Source organism: Centrocercus urophasianus, unplaced genomic scaffold (assembly GCF_019232065.1).
Source record: "Centrocercus urophasianus isolate 14NV4802_14NV808 unplaced genomic scaffold, USGS_Curo_1.0 seq_13, whole genome shotgun sequence".
Classification (NCBI taxonomy): Eukaryota; Metazoa; Chordata; class Aves; order Galliformes; family Phasianidae; genus Centrocercus; species Centrocercus urophasianus.
The window spans coordinates 33,510,017-33,529,021 of record NW_024884475.1 but is presented as its reverse complement, the minus strand read 5'-3'; the positions used below and the strand labels follow the sequence as shown (position 1 = coordinate 33,529,021).

At 36.6% G+C, this 19,005-nt stretch overlaps 1 protein-coding gene across 5 annotated transcripts in view; it reads left to right on the top strand.

The window, feature by feature from the left end:
• Positions 1 to 19,005, top strand: part of CAMK2D (calcium/calmodulin dependent protein kinase II delta) — a 162,514-nt gene that overhangs the window by 104,464 nt on the left and 39,045 nt on the right. For 2 of the 5 annotated variants that reach the window (XM_042811644.1, XM_042811642.1), the window contains exons 6-12: positions 1,610 to 1,682; positions 6,505 to 6,607; positions 12,856 to 12,939; positions 13,684 to 13,778; positions 15,318 to 15,440; positions 16,479 to 16,562; positions 17,442 to 17,484. In XM_042811644.1, coding sequence (XP_042667578.1) covers positions 1,610 to 1,682; positions 6,505 to 6,607; positions 12,856 to 12,939; positions 13,684 to 13,778; positions 15,318 to 15,440; positions 16,479 to 16,562; positions 17,442 to 17,484 — 605 coding nt within the window. Of the gene's footprint in view, positions 1 to 1,609; positions 1,683 to 2,624; positions 2,698 to 6,504; positions 6,608 to 12,855; positions 12,940 to 13,683; positions 13,779 to 15,317; positions 15,441 to 16,478; positions 16,563 to 17,441; positions 17,485 to 19,005 lie in introns of those variants that run through there. The other 3 variants (XM_042811647.1, XM_042811646.1, XM_042811645.1) reach the window with 2 other exon arrangements.

Genomic DNA, 19,005 nt, shown 5'->3' with positions numbered 1-19,005 from the left:
GGTGGAAGAAGAAGAGCTATGTTTAAAGAAAATTTTGGTGATTTTTGCCTGCTGTGATTCAGGCAAAGTTTATAATATTGATGCCAAAGACCATTATATGGTGCCATTGTGTGTTTTAAGATAATTGTGATTTGAAAGTGAAAACTGCAGTGATTTTTTTCTGTTCTAGAGTTATTGCATATTGGAAGGGCTGTGCTTATGTATATATGCATTTATATATTTAGTAAAACTTGATCAAATGAATGAAATTTCTATTAATTTTGTATCTTCATTTTTATATATTTATATATATATATACTTGTGTGTATATATATATATTTATATATATAGTGCATATGTGCCTGTATGTCTGTGAGTGTGTGTATGCCTTAGAAATAGTTCATGGACTTTTTAGATACATATCCTAGGATTTTAATATTGGTCTGCTCCTGCAAGCCCTTACTCATGCAAGTAGTCTTTACTCATATGAGCAATCTAGTTCAGCAAGTTGTGAGCTATTTGCATAAGAAATGGTTTTCAGGTTTGGGCTCCAGTTACTGATTTATGACCATTCCTTCTGAATTCCATGGCCAAAACATTTTGGATGAACCAAATCAAATCTCTGGCCCATTACTACAGTTTATTTCTTACAGTCACTGACTTTTGCCACGAGGATGTCTTAAAAAAACCAAAATTTATGAGCTCTTGTAGTGCTGAAAAACATCTTAAAAAGTTGCAGTGCTGTAAAAGATGAATATATTAGTTGTGCTTTTTGGCATTGTACGCTGGCCAAAACTTGCAAACCTGGACATGAAAAAATAGGTGCTCTTTTGTTTAAATAGCCAAAACAAAATGCCTGTCTCCATTTTTAATGTGGATTTCCATTTCATGAGCGACTCTTTACTAAACTATTGCTTGACAATTAAAAAAAATTTAAAATGAAAATGCACGCCACCTTTTAGAATGACTTAGCTATTTATTCTGATAATAGTTTTTAAGAAACCATTAGATTCACAATGAGAAATGCCTTGCTTTCCCTTAATTTTGACTTTTTGTTTCATTTTGTTTTTCATTTCATTTTTTGAACGTATTCTTGCTTCAGCACTTGTGTAACGTTAACTTCATTGTGAAAATGTTCAACAAATATAAGAGATATCACCAAATAATTTATTGTCTCTAGTTTGTTTTTCTAGTAGCAGTTTTTGGAAGCTGGAGAAAGTTTCCATACTGCTGAATGAAAATACAATCTAATGATTCTGTAATTCTAACAGGTGTTTTATGTTCCATGTCAAGTGTCTTTTTTGGTTTGGTCCTTTTGACTTTGTTCTTGCGGTTGTTGTTTTTTGTTTTTTGCTGTTGTTTTCTTGTTTGTCTGGTTGGTTTGGTTTGGGGTTTTTTTGCTTTCTTTTCTTCTTCTTTTTTTTTTTTTTTTTTTTAATGTTTTAGAGCTAGAAATATCTCAGTTTTTAGCATTGTTTTGCTCCAGTTCAGTGTACAATCAAGATTTGTCAGGAGATGTAAAACTGTTTTCGTTCCTTATAATTTTTTAAGTTTAGTTTTATTTTGTATTTAATGTGATTATGTGCCTTTAAAATGTTCTCCCTTCCATTCTGCCCTTGTATCTTTGCAGTCATTGTATACAGCAGATTCTAGAAAGTGTTAATCATTGTCATCTAAATGGCATAGTTCACAGAGACCTGAAGGTCAGTATCTGGTGCCCATCAAATGGATAAGAGTTTTGTTTCTTTCTGCTGGGCAGGGGCAGGGGGTGGGTTGGCTGCGATGTTCCCTTGCCTATCCTACTCACTCCAAACAGCCAGACCGACAAATAATGCATGATGCCTCTTTCCAGTTTGCAAGTCTACAGGCCTAATATACATCATGGCACAAGGGGGAATGGTTGCCAAAAACCTGTCTCTTCCCACGGCTCTGGATTTGTCCTATGCTGTCAAACGTGTCTGGTACTTTATTGAGGCTGTCCGTGTATCGCTGTGCACGCCCATGGAGGTGAACGTTGGCTGTGATGTATGTCAGCTTGCAGACTGACACGACACTGCGCTGAGCCCGGGGTTGCAGTAGCAGAACAGCCGGTCGCACACTGCTGCTTTAGAGTATGACGAACCCTCAGGCAAGTGATGCTAATTGCTGGCAAAATTGGACAGAGATAAGTTAATGATTTACCTAAAACACCTGGCCTCCAACGGTTTCTATCTCAGCGGCTGCTATTTGTAAGGCCTTAGTAAATGAACAGGAAAATGTACAGACGAGGTCCAATCTTTGCTGTGATCTCACCGAATTGGCCAAATCCACACACTTTTGCGAAAACATTGCTTTTGAACAGGAAACCTGAAATTTAAAAAGTCCAAAGAAAGCAGAGCGAGCCAAGGGAGGCACGTCTCGGAGGTCGGCCCTGTGCCGCCGCGGCGGAGCCTGAGGCCGTCGTGCTCTGAGCGGCGGGCGGCGCGGGGCGGTACGCGCGGAGCCGAGCGGAGTGGAACGGAACGGTGGGGGAGAGCGGCGCCCCCGGCCCGGCCCGCACGGCCCCGCGCTGCTGGCCCCTCGTCGCCGCCCCGACGCCTGGCTGCGGGCGTGCGGGCGGCCGGTGCACGCTTTAACTAACACGCGCCCCTGGTGTTTGCATGCAGTCATTGCATTCAGCAGATCCTGGAGGCTGTGCTCCACTGCCATCAGATGGGCGTAGTCCATCGCGACCTCAAGGTGAGTGCTGCTGCCCCGCCTAGCCCTCCCCAGCCGGAGCCTCTGCCAGGCGGCGTGCGCCGTGAGGCAGCGGAGAACAGCGAACTAACTCACAGCCGCGAGATCTGGAAATTTAAACCTTTTCCTTTTTACTTTCATTGTTTTGCTGAGCCTCTAGTGCTCGCTGGAGGAAATCCGCAGTGGCTTGCCTGTCACAAGCTAATACCTAGCTGAGCCCCGGGAACTTGGACATCCAAGTCCACCATCCTCTGCTCAGTACCAGGGAAAACAATAGTTACTTTCCAAGCATTTGACATATGTACTGAATACACAGTCTTTCAGAGCTTTTGGGGCATCCAGAGCTGTCTCTCATCAATATAAAGTGGACACTGTCAATTTGCACTTCACACACGTTAGTGAGAAAAGGCCAGCTGCTGTGAGACTGCTGGCACAGAAATGTCTCTCCTCCAGATGTGTGTGCTATAGAACCTCTCTAGAAAGCTGGAAATTTTACAGCATTTCCACCGTGACTGTCCTACCTGATGAATATTTACTTAGCATTGGGGTAGAAGTCTTTGAAAGAAAACTCCTGTACTGAGTGTTACCTCTTTCTTAGCTATGTACATTTTCAAATGGCTGGAGAGTGTTTTTTCCTGCGTTTAAAACAGATTGGCATAGAAAGAAACCATTAAAGATTGTTTTCTTTTACTGGGAAAGTCAGTGACAAGTCTCTCAGAGCTAGTAGGAAACCAGCCTTGTGGAAAAGGAGGAGATCTCGGTTTGGACACTGGGGCTTCAAGATATCAAGTAAAAGAAGATTTCAATTTGAAAGCAAGTGGAAGCGTACCATCTGAAATAGAAGATTTTTTGCAGAAGAAAAATGGCATGTGGGCTAAGGCAGTGGAACACACTAATTCTTTCTTGCGTGGCTTATCTGTCACTTATTTTTCTTCCCATATCAGTTACATGGAGTAGGAATTTCCTCCCAGGATAGGAGAGTTCTGGTAGTTATCATAAATAATAATTTTGGACTCAGAATGCTGTCTTATATATTGCCATCCTTCTAATTCTCAGTAAACAACTGTTACAGTTATTGTTTGAATTTGGAAAGGTCTGTGTCATCTGTGACCATAAAACATTATGCTCTGAAAGCTTAGAGAATAATAAATTTTGGAGAGACACTAAATCTTCAATCTGTTTTGCACTTGTAGATCTCCCCAAGTCACAGTTGTACAACATGGGCAGGTCCTTACCCAGGCTTTAGCTCTTTGTCCAGCAGCTCCAACAGTTTCCTGTCCTCACAGCACACATAATTTGATGCTTTTAGTATTAAAAGGAATAAAAGAAGTAGATTATAGCCTAAAAGTCAGTTTACAAGGCTACAGTAAGGAATGCTTTCTAGAGCCCTTCATACACTTCCATGAAATATGTATTTTTTCAGTTATGCATTAAATCCAGCTGTTCACTGTGGCAAAATGTGTGGATTTCTGATTCTGGCAAATACACAGTGAACTGGAAACATTATGAGGAAAAAGTGTTCCTGCCAAACTGCAGTACCCAGCTTCATTTCTGAAAGTGAAAACTTCATGAAAGAGTGAGCATTCTTTCTTCACTTGCTCCTTTCTGGCAAAATGAAAAAAAAAAGAGTCAAATGAAAGACTGTGGTAAAATCCCAGCAGAACTCCCTGTGCAGAAAAGAAGATGCAGAGACCTGTGAGCAGAGCAACAACATACATAGAAGATGGTTATGGCTTGGCATGGATCCTTAAACTGCTTGATGTTGCATGTGGGGGTGTGTGATGAGGGCAATGATAAAGGAGATTCAAACAGTTGAGCAATTGATTTCATTTAATCATCCTTAAGTAGAACATGGTGGCAAAAGAGTGGAGTATTTGCAGCCTCTCACAACTGCTACATTGCTTGTTGCTACTTTCTCTTGTGTAAGTCAGAGTAGTGGTGGATCCTATGTCTGGAATAAACTGACCTCCTAGTGGAAGTCTGGCTTTAACAGATGGTAAAAATGCACTTCCATGAAGGAATTTCAGTTCTTGGCAATTAGCTGCTTTTGTTAAACTCTGTGATTACTACCCACTTGCATTCCCCATGGAAGTTAAAGTTTCTAAAAAATGGCAACAGTACCATAACAACTCAACTCTAATTGTATTCCAGGAAAAATACACAGAGAAATAGTACTTGATCTCTTTGAATAAAATCCTTTGAAAAAATAAGGCATAAATCATGTTAATTTATTTGTAAGTAATTTCAGTAGTTAGCACTGCTGTTCTGCATACTTGACTGCAGCCAGTCCTGGTAACATGGGGTGACATTATTGCATCCAGGGTCCTGAATGGCCCAGACCGGGCTGTTAACATTTTCCAAGTTCTTGCAGTCATTCCAAGTTCATGCATGATAATTTTCTGGTATGCCTCTCATCATCCAGAAGTGACAGCTGTGTGTTGTTGAGGGGTATAGTCCCACACAACATTCCTCAAAAGGCTGTTGTCTGTGGCATACGAGTAAATCTGCTTCATCTTCTGTTGAAAAATATTCACCCATGATGGTGGTGTTTCTTGTAGAGCACTTTTGCAGATAAAAGTGTGTGGTGGAATAAATAAATAATGAACAACAAAGAACACAAAACTACTATTTCAAATGGAACCTTATGTTCCAACTTATAAGGGCTTGGTAGATCAGTAGTTCTCTTTCAACCAAGAGAGTGAGACATTTCACTGCTTTTGGACTGCTAAAGATCATAACCACAAAGGATCATCCATTGCTTTGGGAAATAGTTACTGTAAACTTCTCTCACTGTGACAAGAGAACCTGCAAGAACATGCATGACTATATGTTTAAATTAGTGTGATTAAATGATAAGCATTGTGGCGTTGCTTACAGAAGTGCTGATTAAAAAAAATAAAATAATAGATATAGAGAAAAAAGAAGTGTCAAGAAAACAAAATAGTAGTCAGTTTTCTGAAATGTTCTGTTGAATTCTTCAGTATTTTGTAAGGTAAAAAAATTTTAGGGTTCCTAGAATGAAGTTATCTTTGGATGATTAACATTCTATGTACTTGCTAACTGACATTCAAAGGATACTTCATGAAGTTTAGAATGACACCGCTATTATCAAATCTTTACTTTTAACTGTGTAGGTATAGTGAAGCCTTTGATTTCAGATGTGTCCAGCATGCCCTAAAAAAGCAAAGTGGGAACTTTCCCCGACTTAAATTGTTATTTGCAGTAGGTTCTCAGCAAGCAGAAGTGTGGGTGTGCTGTTTTATTGTAGAAAGATTTGCGCTGCAAATACACCTGCCCTCTAAATACGAATGTGAAAATGGCTGCTGCTGTTGTTACCATGCAAAACATACAGTTTGTGGTTAGAAATGCCTAATCCTACTAACTGTGCAGGACAGACTGCGAATCGAAGGGTATGTGGGCTTCGGGGATTTTCAGTGGCTTTTTCCATGCAGTGAGTTCTTAGGGCTCTCTGAATTGTCGTATGAAACAAAAAGTAATTACAATGCCGTGTGGCAGTTCTAGCTTATGTACTTCTCCAGAAGATTTGCACTTTTCAGTCTTGCTGTCATATGGGATCATGATGGTAGCTTACAGACCTAGTGATTCTTCCGAATTAAGACTGGAAAGTACAGTTTTAACTTTTATAGAGAAAATGCATGGTGTTTATTCTTTCTTTTTCACTTCTCTAAAGTATTTCTTCTTTTCCAGACCACCTTAACAAAACAAAAACAACAAAAAAAGGGGAAAAAGCTGTCTAAATTATGTTTACTTATTTTTTAATCTCAATTTTTTTTCTCTTTCCAAATAAAGCCTGAGAACTTACTTTTAGCTAGCAAATCCAAGGGAGCAGCAGTAAAACTGGCAGACTTTGGTTTGGCTATAGAAGTCCAAGGGGAACAACAGGCTTGGTTTGGTAAGTATGGGGTTTTTTTAAAATTATTTATTTAGTGTTGGCACTAAGCCTCCCAAACTTGCTAGCTTCTCACTCTAGTGTAAAACATGTAGCTGTGTAATGACTTGGTATGTAGCTTATAAGGATATTTTGTTCATAGTTCAAGCTCTACACCATGGTAAACTTTAGATCTTTTTCTCTAGGAAGAATGTTATCTGTGATTCTCACAGAATTAAAGATAGCTTGGCAGCAGTCTTTATTTATTAAAAACAACAACAAAACAGGAGAGAGAGAGAAGAGAAAAAGAAAAAGCTTCAAGAATGACCCGTGGATAAATTTCCGTATAAAAGAGGTTGATTAGGCAAGAAGAGGCTCAGCCTCATAACCTTTTCTTCACTGGCAAAGCTAAATCATCTTCCCAAACTGCTGCATAAAATGAATTGGCAGGAGTCTCTTCTGTAGGCACAGAATGTCTTTGACGTTCCTTGACTCTGAAACTTAGATTTACTAACTTCTGGTATGCCCTGCCTTTTGTCTGCCTGTAAGTTTGATTAGAAACTAGGTTCACACAACTCCTTCTTTCTCGCTTTCACTTTTGTATCTGTGAAAGGAAATATAAGCACAGAGGCTGGGAAGGAGGTGGCTGATTTCCGTTTAGTTACTCATGTAACTGAAGAATAAGGCTGTGGGCTAATACTGTTGAGTACAGCTGCCCACGTTAGAAATATCCACATAATTTATCAGGATGGTATCTCTGATAAAAGCAGATTTTACTCACAATTGGAATGGTGAGCATCCTGCAAGCAGGAGTGCACCTGAGAGAGAGTGTTACATCTTTTATGCTCTATTGCCCAATGCTTATCTTGCTGAGTACTTCAGGTTCCCTACATTTAACTGAAAATATGGATACTGGCTAAACATAAATTGTTGCTATCTAAACATATATATTGCTAATTATTTAACTTCTCCTAAATTCTCTGTCACTCAGGTCTTGTCCATCCTGCAACAAAAATTAGTAGTCTTTCAATATAATGAGCCTATTGATATCCTTGTCACACTGTTTAGGAGCGGGATGTCTAGCTTATCTTTGACTCAAGGCTCAGAGGTATTCTAGATAGGTGGACAGATAGAAGATGCTGTCTTTGTACTTATAAATTACTCCATCTATATAATCTCTGTGACTATAAATTACTTCACCTATCTGCTGAGCATGCAGAGACTATCAGAAACCCCTGATGAAGTAAGAAGACCCCCCTGAAAAGAGCTATTAGTTAAATATTTATCTTGTTAATTCCAATTCCATTCCAGAAACATTGGAACATTCCATTCCTACATCCAGAAGTCAAAACACTTTATCTGAACAGCTGTTTGTTCATTGGAAATACCTGAAAATTTTACTTTAGACAGTAATCCACATCTCACTGTAACAGTCCAAGTTATGTCTCAGCTGCTTATGTTGCTGTCCTATAGGTGACTGCCCCTTCAGACCTGCTAGTAAAGCTGTTCACAAAACTTTATTTGACCCATTTAGTTCAAAATAATCTAGCTTATAAGTAATGTTCAACTGCTAATATAGAAGCATCTCATATGGGAGACCATGGACACCTTAAATCCAAGAAATGAGAGAATGGTTTAGAGTGTCTAGGAAAGGTTATCTGTCCATAACTTACAAGTATCTTTTGAAGCTTAAACTAGAGTTTCTCTGCTACTGTGATACTTTTGAAAATACAATCTTGATCTGAGAGGAATTGAGAGAGTACTTCCTTGATGGCAAAGGTGACGAAGATATATTGGAATGTGTAAACAAGCTGTGTGTGTATATCACCAGCAAAAGAGTGCACTTTCTGTGCCTCAGCTTAGTTCATGAAAAGCTGGGATTGGAGAGTTTCTTTTCTCCTGGAGATGGCAACTCTGTTTAAACTAGATCTTCAAAGTCAATACTTGGAATGTACAAAGCTCTGCTTCAGGATCTGAAAAAAGGATGGGGGTAGTGAGTTCAGTATTACACAGTTCTCTCTAGTCCCACTAAAGTATTTCCTTTTTTTGTTAATGATAATAATAATTTAAAAAAAGCTTATTACAGATCATCTGTTACAGTTCACAGATGCCCAAGGAAAAAGTGTAGGTAAATTCAGTTGGTCATTTTAAATACAGGAAATGTCCAAATACAGTTCCTCAATCTCAAATACCACCGTTTCAACAGATGGGAAGTGCAAGCACAAAGTCTTTTTCTATCTAAGAAAGAAAAAAACACACAATAATATAGTCGTGGCAGCTACATATTCTCATTTACAGCAGCTAGAAAGTGCAACTTAAAATTGAACAAAGCAATTGCAAGCTTGCTTTCAAAGCTTAGAATAAAAGCACGAAGGATTTTTGTGCAAATGGTGTGTTGAGAGATTGAGAGTTTGAAATCTAGGATGCATCCACATGCGCAGGCAGTACCATTGGACATATGTTGATAGCTTTATAAGCTAGCCTGCTGTTTTAAATCCCAGCCTTTATATAAATGGATTTCAGTAATCCACAAAAGAGAGAGGAGATTGGTCTTGCACATTAATGAATAGACTAGCGTAAAAAGAGTTGAATAGAGAGAAAACAAAATACAAATAATGTGTTAAAATGATGAAAACATCTGGAAAACAGGAAGCCTTTCAAGAAAAAATGAGCAGAATGAGCTTCAGGACTATTTTCTCTAGATGTTCCGTCTATATGGATGCAGATAAAGCACATGAGATTGCAGCTCCCTGTAAAATCTTGCACTTTATTTATTGGTCAGTTGGAGAATCTGAAGTGATTGTTTCAGACTTAGCATCATGAGATCTTTATGCTGAGCTTGGTAGAGAGTGAGGTGAATGAATTCATAATAACATATACAGTGAACAGAGAAGCTGGAAGAATAGTGACAGAAAATAGTGTAAAAATTGTAATATTTGATAAAATAAGTGAGTTCTGTACTGCTATAGGAATGCAAAAGCTTTCAGTAATGTTCTGAGTGCCTTCCTTAATCTTCTTATGATTGCTTTAACAAGGCAAAAACACTCTGATGTCCTGAACTTTGTCTTCCTTCCAGTGTTCTTTCTGCTTTCCAGTGGATTCTGCACCACTCAGTGACTCATAGCATGGTCTGATTCTAATTATAGCTCGGCATCAGAGTTTCTTTCTTTTCTTTTCTTTTTTTTTCTTTTTTTGTTTTTGTGTACATGTAAACCTGTGGCATGATACTTTGCTTAAAGCTTGGATACTATGGGGATGCTTTCACAGTTCACATATTTATAAAGCAAACCTGTTTCATGACTGTTTGTAGAAACTGCTCATCTGTTTAGTGGAAACACCCCATCCTGCTAGCAGGTGCTAAGTGTGCTGGGAAAGTGTCTGGCAGGCTCCATTTGCTCACTGTAACAGGCGAGTCTCACTCAAGTCTGTCTAGGGGCTGTAGTTGACTCACTGGTAGCTGGATTTAGTCCCAGCTGCATCTTGTCTTCAGCTAGCCCTGAAGCTAGGACTAAAATATGCAACACATTGTTCATTTGAGTAGCTCCACTGATTTTTCTTTAGTAGTAGCTGCATTAAACTGGGATTGTATACAGTTACTCTTTTAGATCTGGCTGTGCAGGAAGTGAAGGCTGCTGCCCTATATTTGCTCTCAGAGGCTTGTTCTTACCCCTTGCGGCCTCATTTTTCATATCTTCTCACCAGGCTACTCATTTGAACATTTATTCTTGAGTCAAAAGGAGTTATGTTAGCAAAGATGTACAGCTTTAACTGTTTGAACTGGCATAATTTATTCTACCAGTTTATTTTGGAACGCTTGTATGAGTGCCACTGAGGCCATAAGTCTAGAAAGGGGATGATAAAAGCATAGGGCAGGTCTTAATGCAATAATCTGTTTCTCTGTTTTTAAGATACATCTCTTTTTGTTAATTTAATTTATGGGATTATACTTATCCTCCAGTGCAGGTTTGACTCGAGACATTCTTACCACTTATGAAGTATGTATGTTATCTTTGCAGAGGTTTTTGAGACTGTAAGCTATTTGGGTTGAGGAACATGCCATCTCATGTGTGTATGCACCATTGAACAAGACACAGTGCAGCATTTTTCTTGGGCCTCTGCATATGTATTTAACATCACGTGATAATAGTAGTACGTAGTGATAAGCCTTTACTAGATTATATAGAGTCACAATTTCCAGGTTTGAAAGTCCTTTTTTTTTTTTTTTGTGGCTGAGTTGATTACTACTGTTAGCAATAGTTCTCTGAAAAGCACACTCATATTTGTTATGACTTATTTCTGAGTTGTTATTTCTGATAGCGTAGACTCTTCTGTAACCTCATCAAAAGACAAAGTTAGCTAGTTGTTATATCTTCACTGTAACGTTTAGTTCCAACTGATGTATGATAATGTTTGTGGAGCTGTGGTAAGGTTGAACATCAATACAACTTTACATTTAAGATGGACCAAAATATTAATGTAAAGCTCTACTTCCAGGAAAAATTATGAAACCACTCTATTTAAAGATAATTAGAACATGAATTCATTAGCTTCTCAAAGGAGCTTAAACTGTGTTTCCTGTGTACGACAGTACTTCATAATTCATGGTTCTCATATTAGGATACTGAAAAATGCAAGCCTGTTTTTCATTAAACTATTTAGGTACATTCTGAGTAGAGTACACAGTGTGTTTGTTCATTTCCTCTTCCCACCCTAAAATGATTGCCAGCTGCAGGGCAAAGGCTTCCTTTTTCTGTAGCTGTCTACTTCACACCTTATCGCCATCTTTCATAAGTTTCATTGCTTATCCTCTGTGTAGCACAAATCTTATGGTATACATTTGGTCTTTCAGAAATAACAGGTGGTTTTTCAAAATCTCACCTTCCAAGGATTTCTAAGCATACAATTTTAGAGAAAAATACTTATAAGAGCATATATACTAACTGAAACACTACAGACCATTATGGATCATGAAGCTTTTACCTATTACAGTATTCTGAGAAATGACTACATTTAAACCTACGTTTTTTATTTCTCCTAATTGAAGATCATACTGCTGCTGAAGAATAAAGAAAGAACATCCAAATTGTAAAGGGTATATGACTTTGGAGATGCTTTTTGTGAGCTTTTGTAAGGGGTTCTACAGGCTGCATCACTTCAAGGAAGTGAGTGTTTCATTGAAACAATCTTAGAAGTAGTTGTGTGGAATATGAGCTGTAAGAAGACTGAAGCCTAAGTTGTCTGTCTTTATGCAAAGCAATAGCCAGTTGTGCTCTCAAGAATTCTAATCATGAGCGTTTCTGAGCATTTACTTTGCCACTGTCAGGCCCTGGTTGATTTGAGTTTCTCCTTCTATGAAAGGAAATTAGAACAGTATTTCTACTCTGTTTTTCTTGTAAATGAGAAATTGCTCCGTATGTCAGCTTTTCTAAATTTAGTATTATATGTTGTTTTCTCAGAAACTAACCCTCATGTAGCTTTGAGTAGGGCTTTTAAAATGTTCCTTATGGCTTCAGTAGTGTTGCTGAAGTGCCCCCGTGTTTTGTTAATCAGTTCCCCATAAATGTCACCAGAAGTAGTACTTTATGTGTGAAAATAGTCTTCACAGCTGAGAGAAGATGGACTCAGAAGTCCCAAGTGAGTCATCTTTACAAAAATAATTTGTATAATTTGGCGCTAGTTTAAAATAGACTAGATTATGGTAGGGATTAAAAACAACAAACAAACAAAAACAAACCTCGGAAACAGTATTCATAGGTTTGGGCAAGCGTAGAATGCATTTGCTGTCTTTCAGTTGATATCTCCAAGGGGATCACTCTGTGCTTCCCATGTTTTCCCTGCTCCACTGACTTTTTTTTTTTTACTTTGAACCTGAACAGATGTATTTGTACCTTACTACTGATTGTCTTTCTATAGCTTATGGTAATGGACAGGTCATGAGTGAAATTTTTTCAGCTATCTGGAAATCTTCCTGGAAATCTTCCACTGTCACCCCTGACACAACTGTTGAATCTGCAGTGTTAGGATAGACGGGTAACCAGCTGGCTTGTTGAGACATGTAGACATGGTGGCAAAAAGGGAATGGGACAGGTCTGCATTTGTATTTATGTTATTGTTACTTTCGGGCAGTTTGCCATAGAACGAAAAGTTTAAGATGAAGTAGTTATTGCTGGATAGTTTGTGAAGATCCTGGTTGTTCTTGGATAACGTGAAAATGACTTGCGTTTTGCGGAGCACATACAGTTTTTGAGAGTACTTTCCTTGCCTTGTGACAGGCTTTGCTGGCACTCCAGGATACCTTTCTCCAGAAGTCTTACGGAAAGATCCATATGGAAAACCTGTGGATATGTGGGCATGTGGTAAGGAATTATTCTGAAAGACAGTGTTCAGTCAACTGTAAAGTATGTTAAGGGAAGGATACCGGAATACCTTATATTCCACACCAGAAAATAGGTATTAGTTAAAATTCAATATTAACTTTTAGAAAAAATCAAAATGTTGGAACTGCAGTTTTGAAGTCTGAGACTAATGTTTTTGTTGAGTAGAGAGCAATTACTTTATCACCCAGTTCTTCAAACAGTGTAATTTATGGTCCTAGCAAAGGGATTGCTACCAATGTGAGAACAAACGATGAGTTTCTTTCTTGTACTTCTGCCCACACTTATTTGGTTGTATTTAGGAGAGCATTTTTCTTTAGTCATAATGAATCATCCCTGTAAAACTAGCAGGTGAACTTCTTTATTTCCTATCAACCATATATTTATAGAAATATAAATTGAGTTGCCCAAGTTTTCTTTGCCTGACATTAGTTGTAGTTGTAGTTCTCCAGCTAGCTAAATATTCTCAGTTTAACAAATCTAATTTTGTGTCAGATGCACATTCTTGCTCACACCCTGTAGGAGGTTGTCCCATGAACCCTATGTTTACTCTAATCCCCAGCATGGATAGGAAGTGTTTTTCAGTAGTTGGGATCCTTCTTTTGAGCCATAGTTTCACATGGTTATCAGGTACAAAATGAATTTCTTTGTTTTTTGGGTGTTTTTGTTTGTTTGTTTGTTTGTTTTTGTCTTGCAATTACTTAATTACTACTGTGATTTCTGCAGGTGTCATTCTGTATATCCTCCTGGTGGGTTATCCTCCTTTCTGGGATGAAGACCAGCACAGACTTTACCAGCAGATAAAGGCTGGTGCTTATGATGTATGTGCCATGCTCTATCTTCTGAATTATTTATAATTGTACCTCTATGTGGAAATCTCCTAGAGTGAAAAGTTAGATTTATATTGTAATCTTTTTTTTTTTTTTTTTCATTGACTGTCATGAATCATTCAGAGTAGTAAATGTCACTTTAGTAACATGAGCTTTATAAAGATGGATACATCTCTGCAAAAATAAATTCAATTTCCTTACAACTCCAAGCTTTCATTTTCTGGTCCTTGTATAAATTGTATAAATTGTGCAAGTTTGTTATCCTGACCTGTTGATACCTCTGTACTTCCAATAGATGTTTCTTAACTCCTTGTGGTTATCACTTTAGCCAGTCACTTATTCTAAATTGTTTTTAATAATTCTTAAACTGTCTAAACATACTCGAATACTTTTATATTGCCCACTTTTGTAAACACAGGCAGCTATAGGCCTTCTCAAAAAGAATAGTTTTATTAATTGAAAGTGTATTTGAAAGTGAGCATTGTGCCTGTTGATAAGTAGTACCCAAACATTTGTGGCATTGTGAATTTTGCAACATCATCCATTCGTTTATATTAAATTAAGCAGATAGAAAAACAGAGGACCATTGATTCTCATCTTTAAGTCATTTGTGAATGTTGAAGATACTGTACCTTCTAATTTTGAAGTTCTTATTTGAATCCAATTCTATAGAATTGATGGCTATGGCCATCTATGTTATACTGTGGTCTATCTAGTGTCCTTCCAGTTGAACAAGTAATACAGTAACAAATAGAATTACAGTGGGAGTTACAGTTTCAGCTGAGAGGGTAAGAAATTAGTAAGTACAGAGACTAAACTGTGAAGCTGTATTAGACGTACTTAATGCAAACTGTGATGAACTGCATTTAGATTATATTAAATTCTTCTAATCCAAGAATAAACATTTTTATTATTGGAAAATGATGTGATCAAGGTGTTCTGTTCACAGCAACAGTTTAAGATGTTTAAGATTTTTTTTTAATAGTTTAAGATTTTTTCATTCCATTTGCATTTGAGCAAGTACTTTGAGTACACGTGCAAATATTTTGCTGAGCAAAGAGGCGTTAAATTCTTTACTTTCATTTCTATACCATAACTGTACAATCGGTATTAATATTAACATTGAAAGAAAGCAAACTAAGAGTTTGAATAATAATGATTAATATTTTTGTCTTAATTCAAAGTGAGATTAGGGCTGTTTGAGATGCTTTATGATCATATTCCTCACAGCTGACTGGAATCTCCTTTATGTCTGCAGATGATATTTTAACCTATGAATATCAATTGTTGTCATAATATTGCAAGTTCATAAATGTTCTGCAACTGAACCAAATTGCAAAAAACAAAACAGTGATGTAGAAAAACACTGCATATAAATCTGGCTAATTCAATCTTATTTGATTGTGGAAAAGTGTATTTAATTTAAAACTAGCTGTTAATATCACAAACCTGTTATCAATTAATGTCTTTATATAAAATTGTATAGTGCTCGTGCAAGATAATACACACATACTTTTCTTTTTTTTTAAGTTTCCCTCTCCAGAGTGGGATACAGTGACTCCTGAAGCAAAAGACCTTATCAATAAAATGCTTACCATCAACCCTGCAAAACGTATCACAGCTTCAGAAGCACTAAAGCATCCATGGATCTGTGTAAGTAACTTCCACATATTTGTCAAAATAATTTGAAAGACAAATCACTTTACGGTATACTTTAGTATCTCCTGAAAGAGTTCGGAGGGTAATTTTTGTTCTTTTTTGTGGTGTTCTGTTGCAGTTATTAAAGTAGTAGTGTGTAAAATTGTAATTATACAGGTATGTCAGCCTGTGAGAAGAAATTTTGCAGATGCAAACTTCTTTTCCTTGGATTCATGATGCAGAATTTCACTGCTATAATTAGAGCATGATTTTAAGCTCTCAAAGAAAAGAAAAGATGTACAAGAAAGTAATTTTCAGTTGCACAATGTTTTACATCTTTTTTCTTATAACTATGATGATGAAATTGAAAAGCAGGAAATTAATGGACTTGTTGAGTTAGATTACTGCTAGCAGAAACTACCTTTGTGTTACTGGATTCAGGACTACTTTCCAGTTCTCAGTGCAGTCTAGGTTTTGACTTTACAGATGATCTGGGCTGATGCTTTGAAAGTCACAGTGAGGTGTATAGATCTGTTTCTCAGCTCTATTTGTTTTCATTGGCTGCACTGTCTGGCCTTTATAAAATGCAAATTAAGTTGGGTTACATGGAAAATGCAAGTGCTGCTGAATTTCCTCTGAAATATTTCCTGCTTCTGTGCCTTACCTAGTGTCACTAATGTTAAAGAAAATCTGTCTTCCTGTTCTAAAACATATTTTCAAAGATTTTCATATTTAGTATATTATGTTTATACTCTGTAGCCCAAACTCTTAGGATTCTGTGTTTTTCTTAGTCCTTACTAAAGAAATGGGGAAAAACTTATTTCAAGAGGACTTTACACCTGATAAATGCTAGGTAAAAGGAGACCTTGTTTTTTGTTGGTTTGGAAATTTCTTTTATGTGTAGAGGCTTGCAGAAAAGACTTACAGAGGGTAGAAATTGGAAACTTAAGTATTGGACCATATAGGTCAACATACATATATGTCGTAGTGTAAATGAAAAGCAGTATGTCTGTTTGGATGCATTTAAAGTCATTCTTTCCTTAATTTCTTCAGCAACGTTCTACTGTTGCCTCTATGATGCACAGACAGGAGACTGTAGATTGCTTGAAGAAATTCAACGCAAGAAGAAAACTAAAGGTAAGAATGAAAACAACTGCAAGGACGAGTATATAGTTTTGGAAAGATGGCATGAAAAATATAATTTGGCTGTTAGTCCATCTATGAAATAAATGATCCTCAAGGGAATTTTTCTTGAATGCTACTGTAATAAGAACTGTTGGATGGATGAGCAGCTATTGAGCATGAGGATCTTGATTTTTAACAGAAGAGAATAGAACATTATATTTTCATGTGAGCTGTGATACTGAACATTAGAAACTATGTAATGCTGGAACTGATAAATGTTTTTTCCAAATCTAATCACTTTTCTAACCTACTACATAAGAGTGTTTTAAGAAAGAAATTTTAAAATGTGTACTGCATGATTTTGTTGGATTCCAAATAACAACAATCATCTTCCTGCATGCACATTAAAAATGGGAAAATCTTAGGGAAAATCTTAGGGAAGATCCCTAAGATTGTTCTTCTAGGTTATCATTTGTTTTCTCCTGCATGGACAGGAAAACTTTGCAAATTGTGAAGTTTTCTGATTAGTACATTACAAATCAACTCCTCTACCTACGGAAAGAATAATCCAACCAAATGAGTGAAGTCTGTTTCATATTCAACTATATATTATGCTTCTGGTTACTGTGTCTCTAAGTAGTTGTGGCCTGTGCATTACAAACTTACAGTTAATAAGAGATTTCCAGGATTGCTAGTAGCTGTGCAATTAAGATTGAATTACAGTTAATGACAGGTAATGCATAGCCAATCCATTCTTTCAGGGTTAAATAGTTTATGTAATTAAGCAGTTTGTGTGATTTACCACGCGTGTACTTCTTTTTTCCTGTTGTGTTATCATTCAGTACTTCAAAGAAGTATGTTACTAATTTGAAAAAATGTATGTCTACACAGGGGGCCATTTTGACAACTATGCTGGCTACCAGAAATTTCTCAGGTATGTTAACTGAGCTCCAGGTTCATGTGGTCTTTATGTTTTGATGTCTGTAATAATGACTAAAATATAATTAGGATTTCTTAGCACATAAAAATCTTTGTTTTGCAAGAATATATAAAGATGATATGTCTTTAGTTTTTTTTCTTTGCAGAAACGAGAGAATTTAAACTATTTGAACTAAATAGAATAAATTTTAGCAGGCATCAGTGGTGTAATTTTTAAGTAGAATGTGTCTCTTTGTATTTTTAATGTTATGTTTTGAAAGACAGAATTTTCCCGTTTTATTTTGGTGGAGGAAAATCAAAAATAATGCATGTAGTTCCATATGAGTAAGTATGTATTTCAAATCTCATTCAAAGGTTTTATTGCATCTTGTTCTAAAACAAAAGCAGAAATACACACATGTTCCTTCCTTACTGCTTTTCTAAGAAGTAATAAATTAATAAAGTAATAAAGTTAGTCCTTCTTTCCCTTCTTTTCCATTGCCTCATTTAATAAAGCAATAAATGTTTCTTCTTATAAAATAATTCTGTAGTTGAGGGTACCTGAAGATTTAGATCTTTACGCAACATAAATTTTAATAGACAAAGATAAAATATGTTTACTATTAATAGACTTAGAATTGTCCTCAACAGCACTGTGGCTGGAACTAAGATACTCTGCTGAATTTTTCATTTTACCATTTGAGATCTTAAGTGCATAGTTAAAAAAAAAAAAAAAGCCAAATTCAAAAGTCGGTAATATTACAGTCTTCTTACCCTATAATGCAACTGTGGAACAGAAATTAATTTATAGACAAAAACATGATAATGCTTTAGGCATATTTTGAATAATAATAAGCACGGAATCGTTCACAATAAATTAAATAATGATGAATGCAGAAGCAGTTTGTTCAATTTGCATAGCACGTGAAATATACACCCCTTCCTAGCCTGCAGTATTTAATATACACGTGTAACACGGAAGATTACTTTCAAATAAGTTTTACAAGGCTATGGCTTAATGTATTGCCAGTATCATTTTATTTTCAAGTTAATGTTGTAGGCTTCCTATTTTGTAGGAATTAATTATTCTTAAGTGCCAAGTAAATACGTCATTTCTCATCACTTTTCATAACTTGTCTATGTACGTAAGGGTCAATTTCAACTTTCATAAAGGAAAAGAATCTGAAGTCATTTTAAAATATGATTTTGGCATGAAAAGCAAACAGGATTTTGGCTTTTTTTTTCCTTGGTATTTTTTTTTTTCACCCATTCTCTCTGTTTTATATCGTAATGAGCCATTAATGTATTTTTATTTTCAAGTTGTTTATTCATTGTAATTCATCGCAAAGCATGCGTTTGAACGTCCTTTGTCCATAACAATGTGGTTATAAAAGTGTTTTATTTTCCTTTTTCTTTCTTCCTTTTATGTGGAATGTATATTTCTTGTGAGGTAAGACCCTCAGCACGTGAAAGGAACATCTTTTTTCTCTTCAAAATTGCCATTTGCTGTAAATCACTTTAATTTCTTCATGTTGTC